The 23,430-nt window shown below is 42.3% G+C and overlaps 1 protein-coding gene across 5 annotated transcripts; it reads left to right on the top strand.

Moving 5' to 3' along the window:
• The first annotated feature begins 1,865 nt into the window (after nucleotides 1–1,865).
• On the top strand, nucleotides 1,866–22,423 carry LOC112263465 (src substrate cortactin). 5 transcript variants are annotated; one of them, XM_024439717.2, is made up of 15 exons: nucleotides 1,866–1,984; nucleotides 3,668–3,751; nucleotides 3,994–4,067; nucleotides 4,348–4,477; nucleotides 5,121–5,231; nucleotides 5,571–5,625; nucleotides 6,280–6,390; nucleotides 13,962–14,072; nucleotides 15,422–15,532; nucleotides 18,263–18,318; nucleotides 18,408–18,477; nucleotides 18,604–18,881; nucleotides 19,284–19,434; nucleotides 20,236–20,304; nucleotides 20,509–22,423. In XM_024439717.2, the coding sequence occupies exons 2-15, from the start codon at nucleotides 3,668–3,670 to the stop codon at nucleotides 20,643–20,645; spliced, it is 1,548 nt and encodes a 515-aa protein (XP_024295485.2). In that variant the 5' UTR covers nucleotides 1,866–1,984; the 3' UTR covers nucleotides 20,646–22,423. The 5 variants fall into 5 exon arrangements, with proteins under 5 accessions (XP_024295485.2, XP_024295484.2, XP_024295488.2 ...); XM_024439716.2 differs by having other exon boundaries at nucleotides 1,888–2,042; XM_024439720.2 differs by having other exon boundaries at nucleotides 1,888–2,042; nucleotides 19,284–19,457; nucleotides 20,509–20,651.
• The last annotated feature ends 1,007 nt before the right edge of the window (nucleotides 22,424–23,430 follow it).

Here is a 23,430-nt window from a genome sequence, read left to right on the forward strand (position 1 = left end):
ATTGTTAGTTAGATTACTTGCTCGTTATTACTGCATTGTCGGAACTAGAAGCACAAGCATTTCGCTACACTCGCATTAACATCTGCTAACCATGTGTATGTGACAAATAAAATTTGATTTGATTTGATTTGAGTGCAGGTCAGGGAAAGCTTGGGCGCATTGTTAGAAACCAGGTGCGGCGGCTGAGGCTGGAGCGAGAGGGGTTGAGACAGGGTAAGCAGTTCCGGAGAGGAATACAAGGGAGTAGTAGAGTCGGGAATCCAGGACAGAGTAGCAGGATGACGTGACGTGGGACTGGAGACAAGGACCAGATTCAGAGCAGGCAGAACTGTAGCGGAGAGGAAAACAGCGTCAGGCAAGGAAACCAGGCACAACATGATCTGAACAGTAACAAACGGCTAGAAACAGACTGACTGAGCAGATATTACAATCTGGCAGCGTGGAAGTGGCAGGGTTGAGTATTTGTAGAGGTCTTGATTATGGAACAGGTTGCAGCTGGTGGGGATCTGCTCTGACTCTAGCACACCTGTCTCTGCCCACACAATCACACATACACAGAGAGAGAGAGAGAGAGAGAGAGAGAGAGAGAGAGAGAGAGAGAGAGAGGGAGATGGAGAGAGTACTGGGGGAGTGGCGGCAGCTCAAGGAGACACAGGATGAGCAGTAGAGGGCGTTGCAGGAACAGATGTGACAACCACCAACTACGGGTAATGAACTGGATATTTTTCTTGAAACCATTGCGCAAAGGGAAAATAAATACATCATAATACAAATAAACAAAAATAGATAAATTTAAAAAAAACATCCCACACCTTCAGTCATAGTCCAATCCAAATCACACCCCTACACAGGCTCAGGGGCCTGGGAGGGGATAATCTTCAGTCAATATTCCCTACAATGTTTCAGCTGTTAATTCCTGAATACCCAAAAACCTTGCAGCTGCAGATACAATTACGTACAGCTTCTTGGACTTCTTGCTCGTTCGGGCAGTTCAATTAATCACTTGAACAATAAACGCCATTTCCGTCCTTCCCCTCTACCTTTGACGTTGACCGTCTTCACACTCCTCCCTACTAACTCAACAAGCCCCATTCCACCATCTCCCCGAAGGCGTGTTTTCCCTTTGTGATCTCAACGGTGAAGATGCAGAGCATGGGTTGTGACACTTGCATAAAATGTACTGTACAGCAACGTGATGATGCGAGCAGTGTGCACGTGGCGTTACTTCCCCAACCCTGCTGCATGCTTATGGTTATTGTGAATGAGGCTTCAGGGATTTTACAGCAGAGGCACTACAAGGAATCATTTGATTGAATGCTCCGTCCTCACATGTCCCTGAGCCTGTGTAGGGATGTGATTAGAACTGTGACTGAAGACGTGGGATGGTTTGGATTGATAGATATCTTCTTCTTTTTTATGTCACCCCCAAAAGGCTGTATCATCATGGTCAGCGCAATTGAGGGCTTCCACCATTTTAAAGTAGTCAACTGGGTGGGACATCTAACTTCATTGGTGGACCCTCCTGGTCATCAGGAGGGATCAGCCAACCATGAAGAAGAAAATGGACTACTTCAAAATGGAGATTGCCTCAATGACACTGCCCATGCAACTATAATGGTACAGATACTAGTGCCACGTTTGAAACAACTGGGACGTCGGAGAAGGGGTTTAAATTATGATGTCAGTGATCTTCAGGTCAGAACTCATGAAAAAGGGCTGAGTTTCCGATTTGGAATGCCGAGTTGGATTACCGTTCAAATCAATATTTTTCCAATCGGAGCTCGTTTTTTCGGAGTTCCCAGTTGTATTGAACGCAATGAAGTCGTAGATTTCTGAGTTCTGAGTTGTTTTGAACATGGCAGAATCCTCTGTCTACCTCCATGAGAACCGCGTCCCTCCCCAAGCAGGAAGTGGGATATTAGGAGATCCGGAAGAGAGCGGGCCTAAAAGGAATGTTCCATCACACCTCGAGGACTGTCAAGAGGTGCATTATTTTCACATCTCAAATATATATTTTTGACTGCAGGAAATTTTCATAAAAAGTAAGTCATTTAGATTAACATGAAAGTATCTACTACGCGCTCGCAGGATGAAATGCAGGCTGAATTGAAAAACCAGTCCGAGCTCGACCAGTGCCAAAATAATTTTCGACACAAGCAGAGCAAGCAACTGGAACAGGAAATACTATTAACTTACAATGAACCTCTTAGTAGCTAGACATCTAGCTAAGCTTGTTCTTCATGTATGTCATTGTCTAATATAAATATATCATTCCCTGCACCGTTATTTCTGATTCCACTGTTCTATCACTGCAAATTAAAATGTTACAAGGTTTGATGTCACAAAGATCAGCAATCAAGAAAATGCTAGTAATGTAGCTAATTTACAAGCTAGCTATGTCAATGTTATTTGTTTAATCTCTCGCATGTGCACTTGACAAGGCAGCACATTTGAATGACTATTGTTGCTACAGTGGTCCAGTCGACCAGTCCAGCTAATACACGCAGAAATACTAGTTAACCACATTGAATACACAGTTGCCTGGATTTTTTTCTTTCTTTCTAGCTGACGTTAGCTAATTAAGCCAATTGTCTTGCTTTTGTATTATGGACGTAGCTTTTCTAACGAAACACTCAATCTACGTGTGTGGTGGTGCTGGCAGCCTTCAATACTATGACTACTCATCGTCAATGGGCAATACAATAAGTGACTATTGTGGTTAACTTGGAATCGCTAGAATAGATCGGTTAGCTGATAACACTGAAACAATGCGCACGTTTCAAAAGGGCCGAAGTCGTGAATAGTTTTGACGCTGGATGGCCAGACCGGGAACAGGAAACTCCCGTGTGGGGAATCGTAAGTGGCTCGTTTTAAACTGGTTTAATCTTGTCCTGGACTTGATACCATGGCTTGTTTTGACTGATTTCACGTCAATGATATGGCAAAAAAAAATCACTAGATAGCTAGCCAACAACTCTAACGGTGTATTTGAGAAACAAGTGTTTATTGTGCACATGTATGTTTTAAATAAACATTGGAGACGAAATATTGTTTACATGTTGTCAACATTTTAAGCCAACTCCGTCTGTTTTGCACCACAGTTGCGCACACGTCGGTTTTGTAGCTTTTTTAAGGTGCTTTGCTACACATGGGGTGTGGTATGTATGTTACAACTGCGCCAGAAGGAAGACCATTTTGTTGTTCCAGAGAGCGAGAGTCCCATGTAACAGGGTGCATCCTCCCTCCTTTTCCCATCTCGGAATGAATGGAGCCACGTTGCGTACTACCCGCTCATTGAATACAGATGCCAGCCTTGTGCTGAGTTAGGTCTTAGTTAAAAGTGGCCCTTCTTGCTGAGACTTGGATGATGGCCAAAGGCAGCCTAAAAAATACAGATACACCACAATACCCCCATCCCAGCTTTTGAAAGACTTCATACTGGTTATTCAGTTGCCTGATAATGTTTTATGACATTCAGATGGGTTTCAGGTCCTATCAAATTCATAGGAAGATGCATGGCTGAATATTGATATGCCAGCGCAATGTTTGTTTCTAACCACTCCCAGGAAAGTGCATTTCTGGCAGTCACATTATTGTGTGTGTGTGTGTGTGAGAGAGAGAGAGAGAGAGAGTGTGCAAGCCAATATAACCAGCATATTCTCCCCAGATGTGGAAGGCAGCAGCAGGTCAGTCCGTCACTGTGGCAGTGGATGATGGAGGTGATGACTGGGAGACAGACCCAGACTTTGAGGTAAGTCAACCATGGTAATGAAGTCCCATTTTGGTTTTAATCCAGAGCGATGGCTGTTTTTGCTGTTTCATCTTATTAACACCTCACCATATCCTCTCCTCCCTCCTTACCCCATGCCCACTAAAATCTTTTTCTTTGACTACTTCTCCTCTTCCTCTCTCTCTACTTTCTTTCCCCATTTATATCTTCCTCTTTCCTCTCCTCCCCCGCTGACCCCTTGCTCCTTATTTCTGTGCTAACAGAATGACGTTTCAGAGAAGGAACAGCGATGGGGTGCCAAGACGGTGGAAGGCTCCGGTCACCAGGAACACATTAAGTAAGTACCGCTGCTTCATCACCCTTGTCATCGACAACAGTTTTCATCATCAGCGTCACTACATTTCAAACATGATCATTTCAATGTCATTCTAATCATTGTCTTCACCTGTCGATGATATTACATCTTTAATCGTCTCATTATTCAGTTAACTTTTTTAAAATATTTTTTTTTACCTGTCATCAGGTTTTTGAGGATGGCCAGTGACGCTCAGTCACTCTTACCCCGTTATTTCTCTCCATCTCTCCCTCCCAATCTTTTCCCTCCTACCCCCCTCCAGTATCCACAAGCTGCGTGAGAACGTGTCATCGGAGCACAGTGACCTGAGGCAGAAGGAGCAGGCCACCATGCCCAAGGCCTCGGATGGCTATGGGGGCAAGTTTGGTGTGCAGCAGGACCGCATGGACAAAGTGAGTGGTGTCCATAGTAATAGAATTATTAGAAGGGGAAATGCCCTTTGGACCACAGCAATTTGATTCTATTTTATTTTGGTGACCACGTCTGTAGAAAAGCTGATTATCCAATGAATCAAAGCCCAGGACCGACAGCTGATCGCTATTACAACCGTCTCCTGAGGGAGCGCAGGAACATTATTTTGGAACGGAATTAGTTTAACCTCATCTGATTGGCCTAAATTGCCAATTGCATTTCAGTCTTCTACTGAAATGTTTACTTTTACACATGCGCACACAGGAATGTTGCCGTGCGTTGACTGATTTGTGGCAAAAGCAGCTGAGCTCATCATTGCTGTTTGAGTTGTGTTATCCACAATGCTCTAGCCCTCTCTCTGTTTGTGTACACTGTTACACACACACACACACACACAAATGGTGAGAACAGGGTGTGACGTGAGCAGGCAGGGGGCCATTTTTAGCCCCCCCTCACTCTGCCTGCACACTGCTCAGTGTGTTGTGAATATTATGACTCAGCACTGTTTACCCCACTCTGTGTGTGACTCTGCTGTCAACACCTGATCAAACCACTGCATACCCAGCAGTCAGCCTCACACTGTTTGCATTTATTCACCTCTCTCTTTCTCTTATCCCTCCCCAGTCTGCGGTGGGCCATGAGTACCAGAGTAAGCTGTCCAAGCACTGCTCTCAGACAGACACATCCAAAGGCTTCGGGGGGAAGTTTGGAGTGCAGGGCGACCGTGTCGACAAGGTACGCTAATCATGGTCACATTCGGCTCTATGGTCAGGAAAAAAAACTCATGACCCATGACCACATAGCGATTTTATGTCTTGACATCAATATATGATGTGGCGTTTTGGGACAGATCTCCCTTGTAAGATAGTTTTTGAGGGACCCAATAGAAATACCCAATTATAGGATGAATGAAAAAAATAGAATTTGAGTAAGTGCCATCTCTCAAGTTATGTCATTTAGATGAGAATACTTGAATAGCATGAAAAGATACTGGATGATGGTGCTGAGAAATACTGCGTTCTCCTTTGGCTGGTGACTTTGTTAACTTCAACATGGAGATCTCTCCCTTTTCAGTCCGCTGTCGGGTTTGACTATGCCGGGAAGACTGAGAAACACGCATCGCAGAAAGGTGATTTTACACGGTCTGTTAAAACAGGCAAACAACACAAGTTGAACAGTTCAATGTTTTGTAACTCTGGGTAGAAGTTGCACAATTTAGCTCTGATCTAAGATCAGCTCACTATCCTTGTTTAGCCACTTCACATAGTTCAGAACTGTCTGCTCTGTAGACCATCTGGATGTAATAGTATCTGGCCCAGTCAGACCTTTATGGTATTAGGATGGGTGTGAGTGGCATCCGATGCTGTGTGAGTGAGTACGCTCCTGGCTTTTAGCTTTCAGTGCTCCCCGGCTCCAGCTGCACTCCTGTGATTCCATGCTGTGACCACCATTGTTCCTCACCCACATCTAGTTGCTAGCTCTATGTGCCCAATCCCGACTGAACCCCTAGCTCCTAAGGCACTTAAACTAAAATGACTACATTAAGCAAGATGACCACAGCTCCACCTTGCCCTCTGACAAACTAGGTGGAAATGTACCCGTATTGCTCACACCTATACGATTAAACAGTCAATCTGAATTTTACCCCAGACCTACTGTACATGAAGTGCCTAGATGGTATGGGCTAGGGGTTGATTTTTTTTTTTTGTTGATTTGAGTATTCATCACTGCAGCCACCATTCCCTGCTTCAGTCTTGACCCCACCCCCTGCTTTGATGTGCAGACTACTCCACAGGGTTTGGGGGGAAATACGGGGTGCAGGCAGACCGCGTGGACAAGACTGCAATGGGCTTTGAATACCAGGGCAAAACGGAGAAACATGACTCCCAGAAAGGTTTGTGTAGCGAGTAATACACACACATAATTTGTACATGGACACACCCACACATGCATTCGTGCACACATACATTCGTGGGGAAAAATATGGCGAAAGGTTTGTGTAGCATAACATGAGTACACACAGTCGTGTATATAGTACCAAAAGTTTGGACACCTACTCATTCAAGGGTTTTTCTTTATTTTTTTAAAACTATTTTCTACATTGTAGAACAATACTGAAGACATCAAAACTATGAAATAACACATGGAATCATGTAGTAACCAAAAAACTGTTAAACAAATCAAAATATGAGATTCTTCAAAGTAGCTACCCTTTTCATCCCAAACCACCTCAATTGGGTTGAGGTTGGATGATGCAGCACTCCACTCGCCGCCTTGGTGAAATAGCCCTTTCACAGCTTGGAGATGTGTTGGGTCATTGTCCTGTTGAAAAACAAATTATAGTCTCACTAAGATTTGTCATAGATGCTTGCTAAAAACTTTAATGAGCATGCCTTCCTTCATGACCTGGCCTCTGTAAATTGGTATAGAATTAGCTTGATCCCCTCTGTCGAAGTTTGGACCTTCTTTTTTGAGATCTTTAGTGATATTGTTAACAAACACGCCCCCATAAAGAAAATGAGAATTAAAAACAGGTTCAGCCCCTGGTTCGACCGTGATCTTGGCTCTGCACATGCATACTCAGGCTGACTGGATCTCATTCAGGTAAATTAGAAATAAGTGCACTCAGGCTATCCGGAAGGCCAAGGTTAGTTACTTTAAGGAGCAGTTCTCTCTCTGTGGGTCTAATCCCAAGAAGTTCTGGAAAACAGTTAAAGACCTGGAGATTAAACCCTCACAGCTGCCCATGCCCCTTAAAGTTGATGATGTAGTTGTTACTGACAATAAGCACATGGCTGAGCTCTAATCACCTCTTCATTTAGTCAGGATTCCTATTTGACTCAGCCATGCCTCCTTACCCGTCCAACATTTCCTCATCTCCCACCCCTTCTAATGCGATTAGCCCCGATGCACCTCCCTCTTTTTCCCCTGCCTCGCTACAAAGTTTCTGAAGGAGCTCCTTAAACTTGACCCCCAAAAACATATGGGGCAGATGGTTTAGACCCTTCAAGTTTTCTGCCCTTATTGCCAAGCCTATCTCTGACCTTTTAAACCTGTCTATCCTCACTGGGGAGGTTTCCATTGCTTGGAAGGCTGCCACGGTTTGTCCTTTATTTAAAAGGGGAGATCAAGCTGATCCTAACTGTTATAGGCCTATTTCTATTTTTCCCTGTATCAAAAGTGTTGTAAAAACTTGTCAATAATCAACTGACTGGCTTTCTCTGTAGTATTCTCTCTTGTATGCAATCTGTTTTCCGCTTCGATTATGGATGTCACTGTGACCTTAAAATGTCCTCAATGATGTCACCATTGCCCTTGATTCTAAGCAATGTTGCGCTGCTATTTTTATTGACTTGGTCAAAGCTTTTGATACGGTAGGCCATTCCATTCTTGTGGGCTGGCTGAGGAGTATTGGTGTCTCTGAGGGGCTTTGGCCTGGTTTGCTAACTACCTCAAAGAGTGGAGTGTATAAAGTCAGAACATCTGCTATCTCAGCCACTGCCTGTCACCAAGGGTATACGCCAAGTCTCAATCCTAGGCCCCACACTCTTTATCAATTTACATCAACAACATAGCTCAGACAGTAGGAAGCTCTCATCCATTTATATGCAGATGATACAGTCTTACACTTAGCTGGCCCCTCCCCGGCTTTTGTGTTAAACGCTATACAACAAAGCTTTCTTGGTGTCCAACAAGCTTTCTCTGCCCTTAAACTTGTTCCGAACACCTCCGGAAAAAAGGTAATGTGTTTGGTAAGATGAATGCCCCTCTCCTCACAGGTGTGATTACTACCTCTGAGGGTTTAGAGCTTTAGGTAGTCACCTCATACAAATACTTGGGAGTATGGCTAGACAGTACACTGTCCTTCTCTCAGCACATATCAAACCTGCAGGCTAAAGTTAAATCTAGACTTGGTTTCCTCAATTGCAGTGGTTCCCAAACTTTTTATAGTCCCGTACACCTTCAAACATTCAACCTCCAGCTGCGTACCCCTTCAAATCAGGGTCAGCGCACTCTCAAATGTTGTTTTTGCCATCATTGTTATCCTGCCACACACACTATACGATACATTTATTAAACATAAGATTGAGTTTTTTACACATCTCGGCTCGTGGGAAGTGACAAAGAGCTCTTATAGGAACAGGGCACAAATAATAATAATCTAGCTATTTATTTAGCCATCTTACATCTAAAACCTTGATTGTTCATCAGAAATTGTGAATAACTCACCACATGTTAATGATAAAGGTGCATCCTTTCAAGCACACATAATGCTGCAATGATGGGTTGTATTGGAGAGTCTCAGTCTTAAATAATTTTCCACCAACAGTCTGTGCGTGTATTTAGTTTTCATTCTAGTGAGGGCTGAGAATCCACTCTCACATAGGTACCTGGTTGAAAAGTGTCTTAACCTCTTGAAACTAGGGGGCACGTTCCCAAAGTAAACAGGCTATTTTTCAGGACCAGATAATAGAATATGCATATAATTGACAGCTTAGGATAGAAAACACTCTAAAGTTTCCAAAACTGTAAAAATATTGTCTGTGTATAACAGAACTGATATTGCAGGCGAAAGCCTGAGAAAAATCCAATCAGGAAGTGACTCTTATTTAGAAACCTCTGCGTCCCTATTGAGCAGTGAAAGGGATATCAACCAGATTCTTTTTTCTATGGCTTCCCTAATGTGTCTAGTGTCACAAGACATAGTTTCAGGCCTTTATTTTGAAAAATGAGCGTGAACGACAACATTGCGTCAGTGGTCAGCTGGTGGCTCTCAGAGTGATTTGTGCGTAATAGACAAATGCGGCCATTGTTTCTCTCGCTCCTACTAAGAAGCCAACTGTCCCGGTTGATATATTATCGAATAGATATTTGAAAAACACCTTGAGGATTGATTATAAAAAACATTTGCCATGTTTCTGTCGATATTATGGATCTAATTTGGAATATTTTCCGGCGTTGTCTTGACTGCAGTTTCCGGTGGATTTCTCAACCAAACAAACGTGAAGAACAAACGGGGGTATTTTGGCTATAAAAATAATCTTTATGGAACAAAATGAACATTTGCTGTCTAACTGGGAGTCTCGTGAGTGATGAGCTTCGGATGTTTTCAAAGGTAAACAATTTAATTTGTTTGCTTTTCTGATTTTCGTGACAAAGTTGCCTGCTGCTAGCTGGACATAATGCTATGCTAGGTTATCAATAAACTTACACAAATGCTTGTCTTGCTTTGGCTGTAAAGCATAATTTCAAAATCTGAGATGACAGGGTGATTTAACAAAAGGCTAAGCTGTGTTTCACTATATTTCACTTGTGATTTCATGAATATTAATATTTTCTAGTAAAAAAAATTGTCCGCTATGTTATGCTAATTAGTGTCAGTTGATTACAATTCTCCCGGATCCGGGGATGGGTAGTTCCAAGATTAACAGCACAATTTGCCAAGGCAGGACACTCTGGGCACAGTCCAATTACATTTTCACAGAACCACTTGTTGCAATTTCGATGAGGCTCTCTTGTTCAGATATCATAAGTGGACTGGAGGCAGGGCATGAAAGGGATAACGAATCCAGTTGTTTGTGTCATCCGATACGGGTACCTGCGTAATTGCGCACCCAACTAACTCAGGCACTTCGCTATATTACATTTGAAATGGTCTGTAATCTTGATTCAATTTGTACTCAAAAAATCATACACTGATGGAAAGATCTTGTTGTCCTTAGCCACGATTTTGTCCAGCACATTGAATATAGTTGCAGCGAGTCCCTGTAATCCTAGATTCAGATCATTCAGGCAAAAAAAAAATATCACCCAGATAGGGCAGTCGTGTGAGAAAGTCGTCATGCAAGCGGTCAGACAAGTGAAAATGATGGTCAGTAAAGAACTTTAAGCTCGTCTCTCAATGAAAAAATAAATAAAAATGTCTCTACTTTTTCCCCATTATAACCAGCGCACTTCTGTATGTTGTAAAAGCATTACATGGTCGCTGCCCATATCATTGCATAATCCGGAAAATGGACGAGAGTTCATGGGCCTTGCTTTAACAAAGTTAACCATTTTCACTATAGTGTCCAAAATGTCTTGCACGCTGTCAGGCATTCCCTTTGCAGCATCCACTGAGAGGCTCTTGCTGCCGTGTAGCAATGGGAGCAACTGCTTGCATGCGCATTACTACTCCACTATGTCTCACTGTCATTGCTTTTGCGCCATCAGTACAGATACCAACACATCTTGACCACCAAAGTCCATTTGATGTCACAAAGCTGTCTGTCTAGTACTAAATATCCTCTCCTGGTTTCCAGTGGTTTGAAGAAGATGTTTTCCTTCATTGACCCCCCCCATAAACTTAATGGACATATGCCAGGCCCACCACATCTATTGGCCCATCCAGCTGTAACGCATAGAATTCACTGGCTTGTATGCGAAGCAGTAATTGTTTCAAAGCATCCCCTGCCATGTCATTGATGTTGTTTGATGAAGACATTGTCTGTAGTTTTTTTGGGCCTTTTCCCCCAGCATTGTCCCAGCCATATTTGCGGCAACAGGAATAATTAAGACATCCACAATAGTATGGGGCTTGCCTGTCCTTGCCACTCCGTAACTCACCATATAAGACACGCCTTTCTCTTCTTATTAATGGTTTCTGTTGCTCTTATTACTCGAAAGTTGTCTTAATTCTTGCTCAAATATCTCCCATAGCTTATTCTTCAAATTGGCATGTTTTGTTTCTAAATGTCTGCGCAATAGTGAAGGTTTTATTGAGTTGTGAGAGAGTACTTTTGCACATTTTTTTATTTTACCTTTATTTAACTAGGTAAGTCAGTTAAAAGAACAAATTCTTATTTTCAATGACGGCCTAGGAACAGTGGGTTAACTGCCTGTTCAGGGGCAGAACGACAGGTTTGTACCTTGTCACCTCGGGGTATTGAACTTGCAACCTTCAGGTTACTAGTCCAACGCTCTAACCACTAGGCTACCCTGCCGCCCCAATATAATAAACTGTGGCTCAGGAAAGGCACTACTCCCAATAGAGGTGAACCCCCAAATCAATGTAGTTCTCATCATATTTGCGTCTCTTCGATGGTCCAACGTCTATTCGGTGCTTTCCTGGGTAAGGGGGCAGTAGCTCTTCGGCTGCATCAGATTCACAACTCAGTGTCCATGCTAGCTGGGCTAACAACAAATGTAAAATGACTGATGCTAGCATTGGAAGTGCTCGTGGGAGCAGAACAACTTGTGTCGTCGACAGGTGCAGATGTAGTACTGCTGGTAGTAGCAGTCTTTTTAGTTCGCTGCAGCTAGCGACTGGAACGAGCTGCAACAAACACTCAAACTGGACAGTTTTATCTCAATCTCTTCACTCAAAGAATCATGGACAATCTTACTGACATTTGTGGCTACTTTGTATGGTGTACTGTTGTCTCTACCTTCTTGCCATTTGTGCTGTTGTCTGTGGCCAACGGTGTTTGTACCCTGTTTTGTGCTGCTGCCATGTTGTGCTGCTGCCATGCTGTGTTGTCATCTTAGGTCTCTCCCATATTTTTACTTTAATACGTTTATTTGTAAACCCAGCCAACATCCCCGCAGGAGGCCATTTGCCTTTAGGTCGGCCGTCATTGTAAATAATAATTTGTTTTTAACTAACTTGCCTAGTTAAAATAAAGCGCAAACCAGATGGGATGGTGTATTGCTGCAGAATCCTGTGGTAGCCATGCTGGTTAAGTGTGCCTTGAATTCTAAATAAATCACTGACAGTGTAACCAGCAAAGCACCATCATACCTCCTCCTCCATGCTTCACTGTGGGAACCATACATGCAGAGATAATCCGTTCACTTACTCTGCGTCTTCCAAAGACTTGGTGGTTGGAACCAAAATCTCAAATTTGGACTTATCAGACCAAAGGACAGATTTCCACTGGTCTAATGTCTATAGATTTCCACTGGTCTAATGTCTATTGCTTGTGTTTCTTGGCCCAAGCAAGTCTCTTCTTATTGGTGTCCTTTTAGTAGTGTTTTATTTTTGTTGCAGTAATTTCACCATGAAGTTCTGGATTTCACAGTCTCAGAACAGTTGCTGTTCAGATGTGTCTGTTACTTGAACTCTGTGAAGCATTTATTTGGGTTGCAACTTCTGAGGCAAGTAACTTTAATGAACTTATCCTCTGCAGCAGTGGTAACTCTGGGTCTTTCTTTCCTCTGGCAATCCTCATGATTGCCAGTTTCATCATAGAGATTGATGGGTTTTTGCAACTTCACTTGAAAAAACATTCAAAGTTCTTGACATTTTCCGCATTGACTGACCTTCATGTTTTAAAGTAATGATGGACTGTCGTTTCTCTTTGCTTATTTGAGCTGTTCTTGCCATAATATGGTATTTTACCAAATAGAGATATATTCTGTATACCACCCCTACCTTGTCACAACACATTTAAGAAGCAAAGAAATTCCATAAATTCACTTTTAATAAGGCACACCTGTTGATTGAAATGCATTCCCGGTGACTAGCTCATGAAGCTGGTTGAGGGAATGCTAAGAGTGTGCAAAGCTGTCAAGGCAAAGGGTGGCTACCTTGAAGAATCTCAAATATACGTTATACTTTGATTTAACGCTTTTTTGGGGTTACTACATGATGCCATATGTGTTATTTCATAGTTTTGATGTCTTCACTAATATTCTACAATGTAGAAAATAGTAAAACATTACGAACCCCTTGAATGAGTAAGTGTCCAAACTTTTTGACTGGTATGGTACATTAATCAGAAATGATTAATATAACAGCCTTTTGAAAATGAATTTGTCAAGCAACAAAATAACTAGGACCTTACAGTGATGGTGAAACTTGGGTAAAAAATGTATTAAGTGGGTTGAAATCTTCATAGAAGTGACACAGGGTTGACGGAACATCAAAATACTGAATTTGGCGCTTTAGCAAGTCTTTATTCATATAAACAAATGTATTAATTGAATTGTCCATGTGGTCTATTTTGAAGGGCACTTCATTTAATATAACAGCCTTTTTAAAATTCAATATTTGTGCCCAATTTCTACTTAAAATATCAAAGGCCACTCATTTTGTGGAACAACCCTACAGGATGTGCAGGTTTTTACATCCTGCCCAGTTCTGACACCTAATTTGGCTTATTAAGGTTTTGATGTTTTAGTGCTGGGCTTGTAACAAATATCTGCACATCCTGTAGCTCCACCGGTTTTCAGTGTTCTTGACAAATTCAGTGCTTCGTTGTGCTTTAGCTTGATCAGCTGCGGTGCAGTTCCTGTTTAACTTGGTTTTGGGGCTGTGTGTCAGTGACTAACACCTTGCCTGTGTATATAGAATGTGTATCCAGATGGTGCCTTGACTGAACTCTGAATTCTCTGCCTTGGGGGCAAGCCCAACCTATTATTATTATTTTTTCTATGATTAACTATATCTGCTATTTTCCCAACCACTTTCCCGGGTATCACCAGATTACACCAAAGGTTTTGGCGGGAAGTTCGGAGTGGAGACGGACAAGGTGGACAAGAGCGCCTTGGGCTTTGAGTACCAGGGCAAAACCGAGAAGCACGAGTCTCAGAAAGGTGTGTCCCTCTTTGTCATGCACACACTAGGCTTGGGCGGTATCCAGAGTGTCATACCGACCTTGTGTGCAATACTGGGATAATCAGTAATACCAGCACTGAACACAAGGGGCCCTGTTTTCAAAACCCACTGATACTCTAATCCAAAAGGTTAAATGCTAACAAGTAAATGTAAAATCTCATAGCGAATGCTAACAATCGCATTGCGGACACTGTACAGTCTCCAAACTAAACTATACAAGTAATAAAAAAATGCAAATATTAGACAGCAAGGCTCTTGATCCAGGAGGTGATTCTCTGGTGTTACCAAGCAACTGCTTGATTTTGGAGGAAGCTAAACAGTTAGCCAGATAGCTAACTAGCTACTAAATTAGCACATTAAATGCACAACTGCAGAACATTTAGCATATTTTAGACAGTTAACTTAATAGTTATAAGATATCTAGCTGGCAAACATTTTAGTTATTCATTCCATACTGTAAATTGATCACCTGGTGCTTTCTGCACAATGAGTGACAGTGAGTGACTCAAGGCTCTGGTCTCATTCTGTGCTTGTAAACAAACACCACGTGACTGGGGACTATTGGTAAGCTTCATAATGAAAAATTATGTGACCGGTGACATTAACTCAATCTTCTAACATATTGCACAAGTTGACTGCAGGCATTTACTTAAAAAGTAGGTTAAAATATTAATATTTATTAAAACACAGAAATAGATTCAATGGTATTGATGTTATTGAAAATCATCATCGTGTCTTTTTCCAAATACCCCGGTGTATGGTGTACCGCGCAAGCCTTATGCATACACACTTGTTTTGTTATTGTGCCTTTTGTAACAAGAGGGATGAGGCGAGACAGTGTGGGGCCGTCTATCTGCAGAGTATGTACTAAACCTCCCTCTGCTCTAATCTAACTAATTTTCTCTCCTACAGTGCCCCAAATATCCTACTAGCTAAATAGTTGTGCTTGTAGAATCTTGTTTTCAAACTCTCCTGAAGGCCTGGAAACATGTTGCCTTATCATTAGCTTTCCCTCCCTGATTACACAATCCCAGGCTGAAGGTATCAGAGAGAGGGAAAGGTGACCTTCCATTGTTACCCATACTGCACCAAGGCAGTGTTTACAGCCCAGGTGTTGGTCACAATGGTTGAGATGGTGGCTCTGACACGTGTCCCAGAGGGTCTACACGGTAGCCATTTTTGTAGTACAGAATGTTATCAAATATGTTATCTGGTAATGTACTGTATGCCAATCAGCCATTGGAATTTTCCAGACTGAGTTATCTAATTTGGGCCTACCTACATTGCACTTTAGTATCCATTCTAATATTCTCTGTGCCCTTCACAGATTACGTGAAGGGCTTTGGTGGCAAGTTTGGTGTGCAGACGGACAGACAGGACAAGTCGGCCCTGGGATGGGACCACCAGGAGAAACTGCAGCTCCACGAGTCGCAGAAAGGTACCGGTGGTTTGACCTGTGTTTACATGGGTTTTATTCCACCTAACACATCCTTAGTAGCAGGAAAACGCACACAGGATATGTGTTCACACACACTTTTTACTGATGTATTCATTTTATGGTTTTACTATTGAGTTAATGAGGTTAAAGTACTTCCTTTGTCTGGTGGCGTGGCATCTGCCACAGGCTCATAATAGAGGAAGTGACAACAGATGGAGCTAGACAGACTAAGGACTGATCAGTCTAGTGCTCAGGCTGGATTTACTGGATGTGTATAGCACCTTGGTTCTTTTGGTTTAAGTTGTTAACAAAGTTTTCATTTGTGTGCTTTTTATATACTGTAAGGCTGGATCGGCGTGTGTTTGGTTTGAGTGCAGCTGACCCGTGTACTTGTTTATATCTCTATGTAAATGTGTTTGTGCCTATATATACTGTTGGTGCATGTTTATGTATTGTGGGTTTGGGGTAGTGCTTGGCCAGCCTCTCCTTGTGCTCATAACCCAGGGCACACTGGTCTTGCTACTCCACGAGTCTCAGCAAGGCACAGCATACTGTCCTTCCTTCTCTTTCCAAATTTTATTCTCCTCTCTTTTGCCCCAGCACTGTTTTCAATGTCTAAAGTGCCTTTGCCCTTTACCCGTCCTAGTTCCCCTTCAAAACGTCACCCCTACTGTACAAACCTACCTCGAGGGTCGGACGATATTGACAAAATAGAAATTCATCACCAATAGCAAGTGTGTGTGTGTCCTTGTCAAAAGTTTGGACACCTACTCATTTCAGGGTTTTCCCTTATTTTTTACTATTTTCTACATTGTAGAATAATATTAGACTATCTATTAAAGACTAACATCAAAACTATGAAATACCACACGGAATCATGTAGTAACCAAAAAAGTGTTAAACAAGTCAAAATATATTTTAGATTCTTCAAAGTAGCCACCCTTTGCCTTGATGACAGCTTTGCACACTTGGCGTTTTCTCAACCAGCTTCACCTGGAATGCTTTTCCAACAGGCTCGAAGGAGTTCCCACATATGCTTAGCACTTGTTGGCTGCTCTTCCTTCACTCTGCGGTCCAACTTATCCCAACCATCTCGACTCAGTTGAGGTCAGGTGATTGTGGAGGCCAGGTCATCTGATGCAGCACTCCATCACTCTCCTTCTTGGTCAAATCGCCCTTACACAGCCAAGTGGTGTGTTTTTGATCATTGTCCTGTTGAAAAACAAATGATAGTCTCACTAAGTGCAAACCAGATGGGATGGGGTATTGCTGCAGAAAGCTGTGTCATCTATGCTAGTTAAGTGTGCCTTGAATTCTAAATAAATCAGTCTCACCAGCAAAGCACCCCCATACCACGCTTCACGGTGGGAATCACACATGCGGAGATCATCCGTTCACCTACTCTGCCTCTCACAAAGACACGGCGGTTGCAACCAAACATCTCAAATTGGACTTATCAGACCAATGGACAGATTTCCACCAGTCTAATGTCCATTTCTCGTGTTTCTTGACCCAAGTAAGTCTCTCCTCTGCAGCAGAGGTAACTCTGGGTCTTTCGTTCCTGTGGCGGTCCTCATGAGAGCCAGGTTCATCATAGCGCTTGATGGTTTTTGCGACTGCACTTGAAGAATCTTTCAAAGTTCTTGAAAATTTCCGTATTGACTGACCTTCATGTTTTAAAGTAATGATGGCCTGTCATTTCTCTTTGCTTATTTGAGCTATTCTTGCCATAATATGGACTAATATGGTCTTTTCCCAAATAGGGCTGTCATCTGTATACCACCCCTACCTTGTCACAACACAACTGATTGGCTCAAACACATTAAGAATGAAATAAATTCCACAAATTAACTTTTAACAAGTCACCTGTTAATTTAAATGCATTCCAGGTGACTACCTCATGAAGCTGGTTGAGAAAATGCCAAGTGTGCAAAACTGTCAAGGCAAAAGGTTAGCTATTTGAGGAATCTCAAATATAAGATATATTTTGATTTGTTTAATGCTATTTTGGTTACTGCATGATTTCATTAGTTTTGATGTCTTCACTATTATTCTACATGTAGAATGTAGAAAAACGTTTTTTAAGTAATAAAGAACCCTTGAATGTGTAGTTGTTCTAAAAGTTTAGACTTGTAGTGTAGTTGCTATTACAAATGCATATACATACATTCATTTTGGACATTCCTATTGTATGGTAACACAACCCTTATTCAGAAATATTAATATAAACACAAGTAGGCTACAATGGCTGAAGAGAAAGGTAGTGTGAATATCGTGGAAACTGGCTAAATGCTTATCAGTGCACATTTGTTTCGCGATACCAACAAATACACAAAGTATTGCCCAGCCCTACCCTTTCTCCATTGTCAGGGCGGCAGGTAGCCTAGTGGTTAGAGCGTTGGGCCAGTAACCGAAAGGTTTCTGGATCGAATCCTCAAGCTGACAAGGTAAAAATCTGTCGTTCTGCCCCTGAACAAGGCCGTTAACCCACTGTTCCCAGGTAGGCCGTCATTGTAAATTGAGAATTTGTTCTTAACTGAGTTGCCTAGTTAAATATAGATTACATTTCTATTTCTTTATACCATGACCTTCATTCCTTTTATTTTTTTTTACTTTAACCCTTTCTTAAATTTATGCGATGGTTCCCTAAAAAAATCACTTTACGGGTGAACTATCACTTGAATCTGTGAATTAAAGTCATTCTAACTATTTATTCTCCGCTGTTTACAGACTACTCTCATGGGTTCGGAGGGAAGTTTGGCATCCAGAAGGACCGAATGGACAAGGTACAATGTCTCTCTACCTAATATCTAAAGACTGGGGAATTCTCATCTATTGTCTGTAATTACTCTCCTCCACCTCGTTTGAATGGCAGAGTGCAGGTAACTTTGAGGATGTGGAGAAACCAAGCCCTGCCTACCAGAGGACCAAGCCTGTGGAAACTGGTAAGTAACCACAAAACCAGTGTGTGTATGTAAATGTGCAATATGTTTGTCAAGATCATTGCAAAATCCGAACTTGAACCACTGGTTTGATTATGATCTGCCCTCCCCTGTGTCATTCCTCCCTAGCCGGCAGCAGCACGGGCAGCATCAAGGCCCGCTTTGAGAACATCGCCAAGCAGAACGAGGAGGAGGACAAGAAGCGGGCGGAGGAGGAGAGAGCTCGCCGCCAGGCCAAGGAGAAGCAGGAGCAAGAGGAGGCGTGGCGCAAGATAGAGGAGACAGCTAAGGCCAAGCCTGCCTCCCCGTCTCCCGAGCCCAGCCTTACCGTTTGTCCCACCCCTCCTGTCCAGAAAGCCGAACCTTTGCCTGTACCTGCTCCTGCAGCTGCCGACCCAGTTTACCAGGTGAATGACAACCGATTCCACCAATCACTGCACTCCCACAAATGCCTGTTTGCTTAACATGCCTACATGCTCATCACTTTTTTTTGCCAGTAGTTAGTTTGCTGTGTAAAATATGGATGAGTACATCCTTAAATGGATGCATCAGTCCTTCTTGCAGTTTAGTGACATTGGCGTGAACAAGGATGGTCTGATTTTTATTCCAATGCCGCAGTCCTCTTCTCGCTTTTCCTTTGACACTTGACTTTCCTTCATTCTTACTATGCTTTCTGTGATGTTTTCATAGAGGAAGAAAAAGAAGGTAAAGTCCCAAAGATTGAAAATATTCATAGTTAAGGAGGAATTTGAATTGACCCGGGGGTTAGGAGCTGTTTTCTGACTGTCTCCCTCGGCTGGCTGTGTCAGGACTCTGGTGTGTACGAGGATCCTGCAGCAGAAGAGAATGGGGAGGAGCTGTACGAGGCGGAGCCCACCTCCCGATCCTCTGCTGAGCAGATGTATGAGGAGCCTCCCGTCCAGGAGGAGGCGCTCTACCAGAGTCCTGACGAGACAGGAGGTGAGAGAATGAGAGTGAACGAGGTGAGAGGGGAGGAGCAGGACATGCCATTTGCTGAGTCACTGTGAACCCCATTTCTAGCTTGGCTCTTTCTCATTAAAAAAATTCTGTCCTATCTATTGCACTGGTCTGAAAGAACTGACCAGGTGAAAGCCAGTCTAATGATGAGCTTCTACCTAATTGTTTTCACCTGTCAAGTCTTTTCCAATCAGTGCAAATTTAAGGAGGGAAGATGTGTGAAAGACATTTTTAAGCGATTGAGCCATTGGGAGAATCTCGATTGGATTTGCTCAATTCCTTGCGTCCTCTCCTCGATTATGTGAGGAGGGAGAACTTGGATACAAATGCATTAAATGACTCCCTTTCTCCAGTAGCTTGTCATCAGGCAAATTGCCTTTACAGGGGAGGAATCCCAAAATGTGTAAAGTAGTAAAAACAGGAGAGCTAGTGCCAGACATTTTATTGATAAAAAGATTGCTAGAGTATTGTTTTTAATCGTGTGCATGTCATCCTACATGAAAACTACAGCTGATTCAAAGGGGGTGTGGTGGATTACAACACTTTTCCCCATAGGATATACACTTAAGTACCTCGGCCGGAGAAGAGTATCGAGGAGAGGCGCATGCTCCTCCGTTCAGCTATTAATGAATTGACATTCATATATGGTGACAATTTAGAGGTTTTCAGGTCACGAGGGAGAGGAGGATGGAGGAGTCAAGGAGAGGACTGAATTTTGCCCAATAGACAATCTCCCTTTGTTCCTGTGTCTTCTGTGAATGACCTGTGACCTTTTCCCTGCAGACGCCCAGACATATGAGTACGGTGAGGACTTGGGGGTAACGGCAGTAGCCCTGTATGACTACCAAGCAGGTGAGTGGAGCCAAGCCCTCTATAATCTATACTTTAATCACATCTATCAAAACTCTATTTTTTAAGATCAAGAGCTCCTCATAATTACCCCCAAAATACAATAACTCAGACACATTCATGATATACACAAACCCTTTTGACATTATTTATAATATGAGGGCAATGGAATGCAAAGTCAACTGCTATGGAATGTCTGCCTTCCAGCTGGTGATGACGAAATCTCCTTCGACCCTGATGACATCATCACTAACATTGAGACTATTGACGAGGGCTGGTGGAGGGGTGTGTGCCGGGGTGCCTACGGCCTCTTCCCAGCCAATTACGTTGAGCTTCGGCAATGAGCCCGCCCACTACACCAAACAGTCTCTCCCCATCCCTCCATCTCTTCTAAATCCACTCTTGCGCTCTGTCATATTGTTGATCACGGTGCTTCTTTCAAGTGTGCTCGACATTCTCAGGTCTTTCAGCTGTCCCAGTCTTTCTTCCTTCCTTTCTCTCTCTCTCTCCTCTCCTTGGGAAGAGGCTTCAGGCTGATCAAGGACTCAGAATAAAAGGAGAATCACGGACAACACTCACCCTGGCTCGGCTACGCAGTAGAGCGAGAGTAAGCGGGCGAGCCCAACTTTGACAGAAAGGCCTTTTTATTGTAAAGCAAGTCATCAGAAAAACACTACTCCCATTATAATATCTAGTTATATTCTTGGTTCTATAACATGCCAGGCACTCTTGCTGCTTTGCCCCACTGGCACCTGTTAGTTAATTTACTTACAAATCGAAATGTTCCCTCGTTGACATGTATTCAAACTTCCAAGGTATTGATTGAGACCTGGCGGCTACATTATCACGCACAGTATAGGTATTACGATCACCAAAGATCGAGATCACAGAGGTGACGTAGAAATGAACACCAGGCTTTATGTGCATATAGTGAATTTGGGGTCCTCTTTTTATGATGATATGAAGTAGCTTTTAGAACAAGCTTGGAACTAGTATGATGTCAAACACAACTGGACATTTTTTATTATGTTTTGATTAAATAATGCCACTTCCGGAAGTTGATTGGGGAATTAGCACTTTGGATCAGTTTTGTAATAGTACAGACCAGTGGTGAATTGATTGATGTGTATCTGGTTCGGAGAGAGGTCTGACATAGTGCATTGTCTGAGCTGCGGCGATTTCTTTCTCTTTGGAACTCTATTGTTTGCTTTAGTTAGCAGATATCAGATAACGCCAAGAAACCGAAATAGGGATTTTGGTTTTTGAGGAGGTGTTGTTGAAAACAGAATGTTTGCCTGGGGTTACCCACATTTTTGGTGTAAGGCCTGCATTTGCTTAATCATGGGGCCAATACGATCACCGTAGATGGTGTGAATCTCTGTTGCGTCTCGTCTCCACCTCTTCTCATTGTCATGAAAGACACCAGAAAGCATTAAAGAAAATAAACGGTATAATTGTCTTGCTTTTTATTCACCTGCCCATAGTCCTGCGGTAGATCGTATCAGATAGCATGCTGAAAGTAAATGATGTACAGAAAGGTGTTTTTATGATGCGCTGAGAGATATATTGGGTAGAGAAAGTACCAGATTTTCAAATCCCTGCCGTCGCTGCGTGTTCGACGTGGACATGACCTGTCTACATCGGAATAGATCGGAGTCTGTCACGTGTTCTGTGTCATGTCTGTTGCGTGTTCATGTACTGTATGTGGGACTTGGTATATTATTATGTCTGGGGCCACATTGACATCCTTGTCATGACCAACATGTGTACTATTTGACTGAGTGACTGCAGAGTGATATTTATTTATTTATAGGGGGCTATAAGTACTAAATAAAGCTCTGAAGCAATATTTGGCTGTAAGGGGATTTTGACTGGTTGTTTCTAAAAGGCAGAGTGATTTATTTTAACCGATGACAATCTCACCCCAATGTCACGGTGATCTAATGCAGTAGTGTAACTTCAGTAGGTGTGTGGGGATGGGATCTCATCAAATCAATTATTTGAGGTTTTATAATAAAAAGTGACCTTTTTATATTTGTTTATTTCTACTTGCTCAAGTCGCCACATTATCTGCTTGTTCTTTTTTTGTAAGTCAATTGTTTGAATAAACGTATGGATAGTATTTTGGTTACTTCGATTCATCTTTACAACTACTATGTACATCATGAGGATTTGTTATACAGAAGCTGTTCATTTCAGGAAGGGGAGTTATTGGCTTTATTGGCATGGTTCCCTTGCGCGCTGAATAAATGTAATTCAACCACTGAAACCCCTCCCACTTGCTGGCCAACAAATTTTCTTGTGGAGTTGTCATTCAATAGGGGTTTAAGTACATTTATCTTGAGCCATCCCTTTAAATACAGTGTACTTTTTAAAATGTATTTTTTTAGAATTTTGTCCACAGACTCAATAGAATATATAGCGAGAACGGGTTCAGAATATTAGGGGTCAATGAAAGAGCCATTTGATTATATGCAGATTTGTCTCTCTCAGCACTAATTGGTAGATTTCAAAATACTCTGATCTTGTAGATTATTTAGTGTTAGGAAAGTATTTATGAATCATAAACCGGTTTGGAGAGCCTTTATGCATGAAAGAGAAGTGGTTTGATTCTTTCTGAAAATTACCACATTCAGTTCTTTCACCCATGGTAATGTTGGAGATTGGTGTACATGTATTTAAAATGGGGAGAATAGTGTAGAATGGCAGTATTGCGCCATGCTTCGCCTTTTAAACTGTTACTGCTTGGTTTGCTCTCCACTCCTTAACCATTTAATTAGCCTATGTATTTTATTCTATATCAACTGTTACTAATGATCCTCAGCAACAAACACCTGGCCGTGACGGCGTTTACAGAGGAAGCAAATTAAGGTAAATGAAACAATGTAATTAAATAGAATGTTAATACAGTAAATTGTCAGTTGAATATGTGTTATTGTTAACTGAAATTACACGACTAGGTTTCAGTTTAACGGCGTTTACTTCACCGTATGACCACAGTACATAGTCGCCATCACACTCGGGCCAGGTCCATCTCCAGTGAGACTCCTGCGCAGGCGCACTAATAACGGAAATGTAGGGATACTTAACATGATCATAAGTTATTAGGTCTACTTAATATTTAATGTG

The sequence above is a fragment of the Oncorhynchus tshawytscha genome, linkage group LG12, assembly GCF_018296145.1.
Source record: "Oncorhynchus tshawytscha isolate Ot180627B linkage group LG12, Otsh_v2.0, whole genome shotgun sequence".
Classification (NCBI taxonomy): domain Eukaryota; kingdom Metazoa; phylum Chordata; class Actinopteri; order Salmoniformes; family Salmonidae; genus Oncorhynchus; species Oncorhynchus tshawytscha.

Coding starts and splice junctions, on each gene's coding strand:
- LOC112263465 (XM_024439717.2), top strand. CDS start 3,668: ATGTGGAAGGCAGCAGCAGGTCAGTCCGTCACTGTGGCAGTGGATGAT. Junction 18,478..18,603: donor GACCAAGCCTGTGGAAACTG/GTAAGTAACCAC, acceptor ATTCCTCCCTAG/CCGGCAGCAGCACGGGCAGC. Junction 18,882..19,283: donor CTGCCGACCCAGTTTACCAG/GTGAATGACAAC, acceptor TGGCTGTGTCAG/GACTCTGGTGTGTACGAGGA.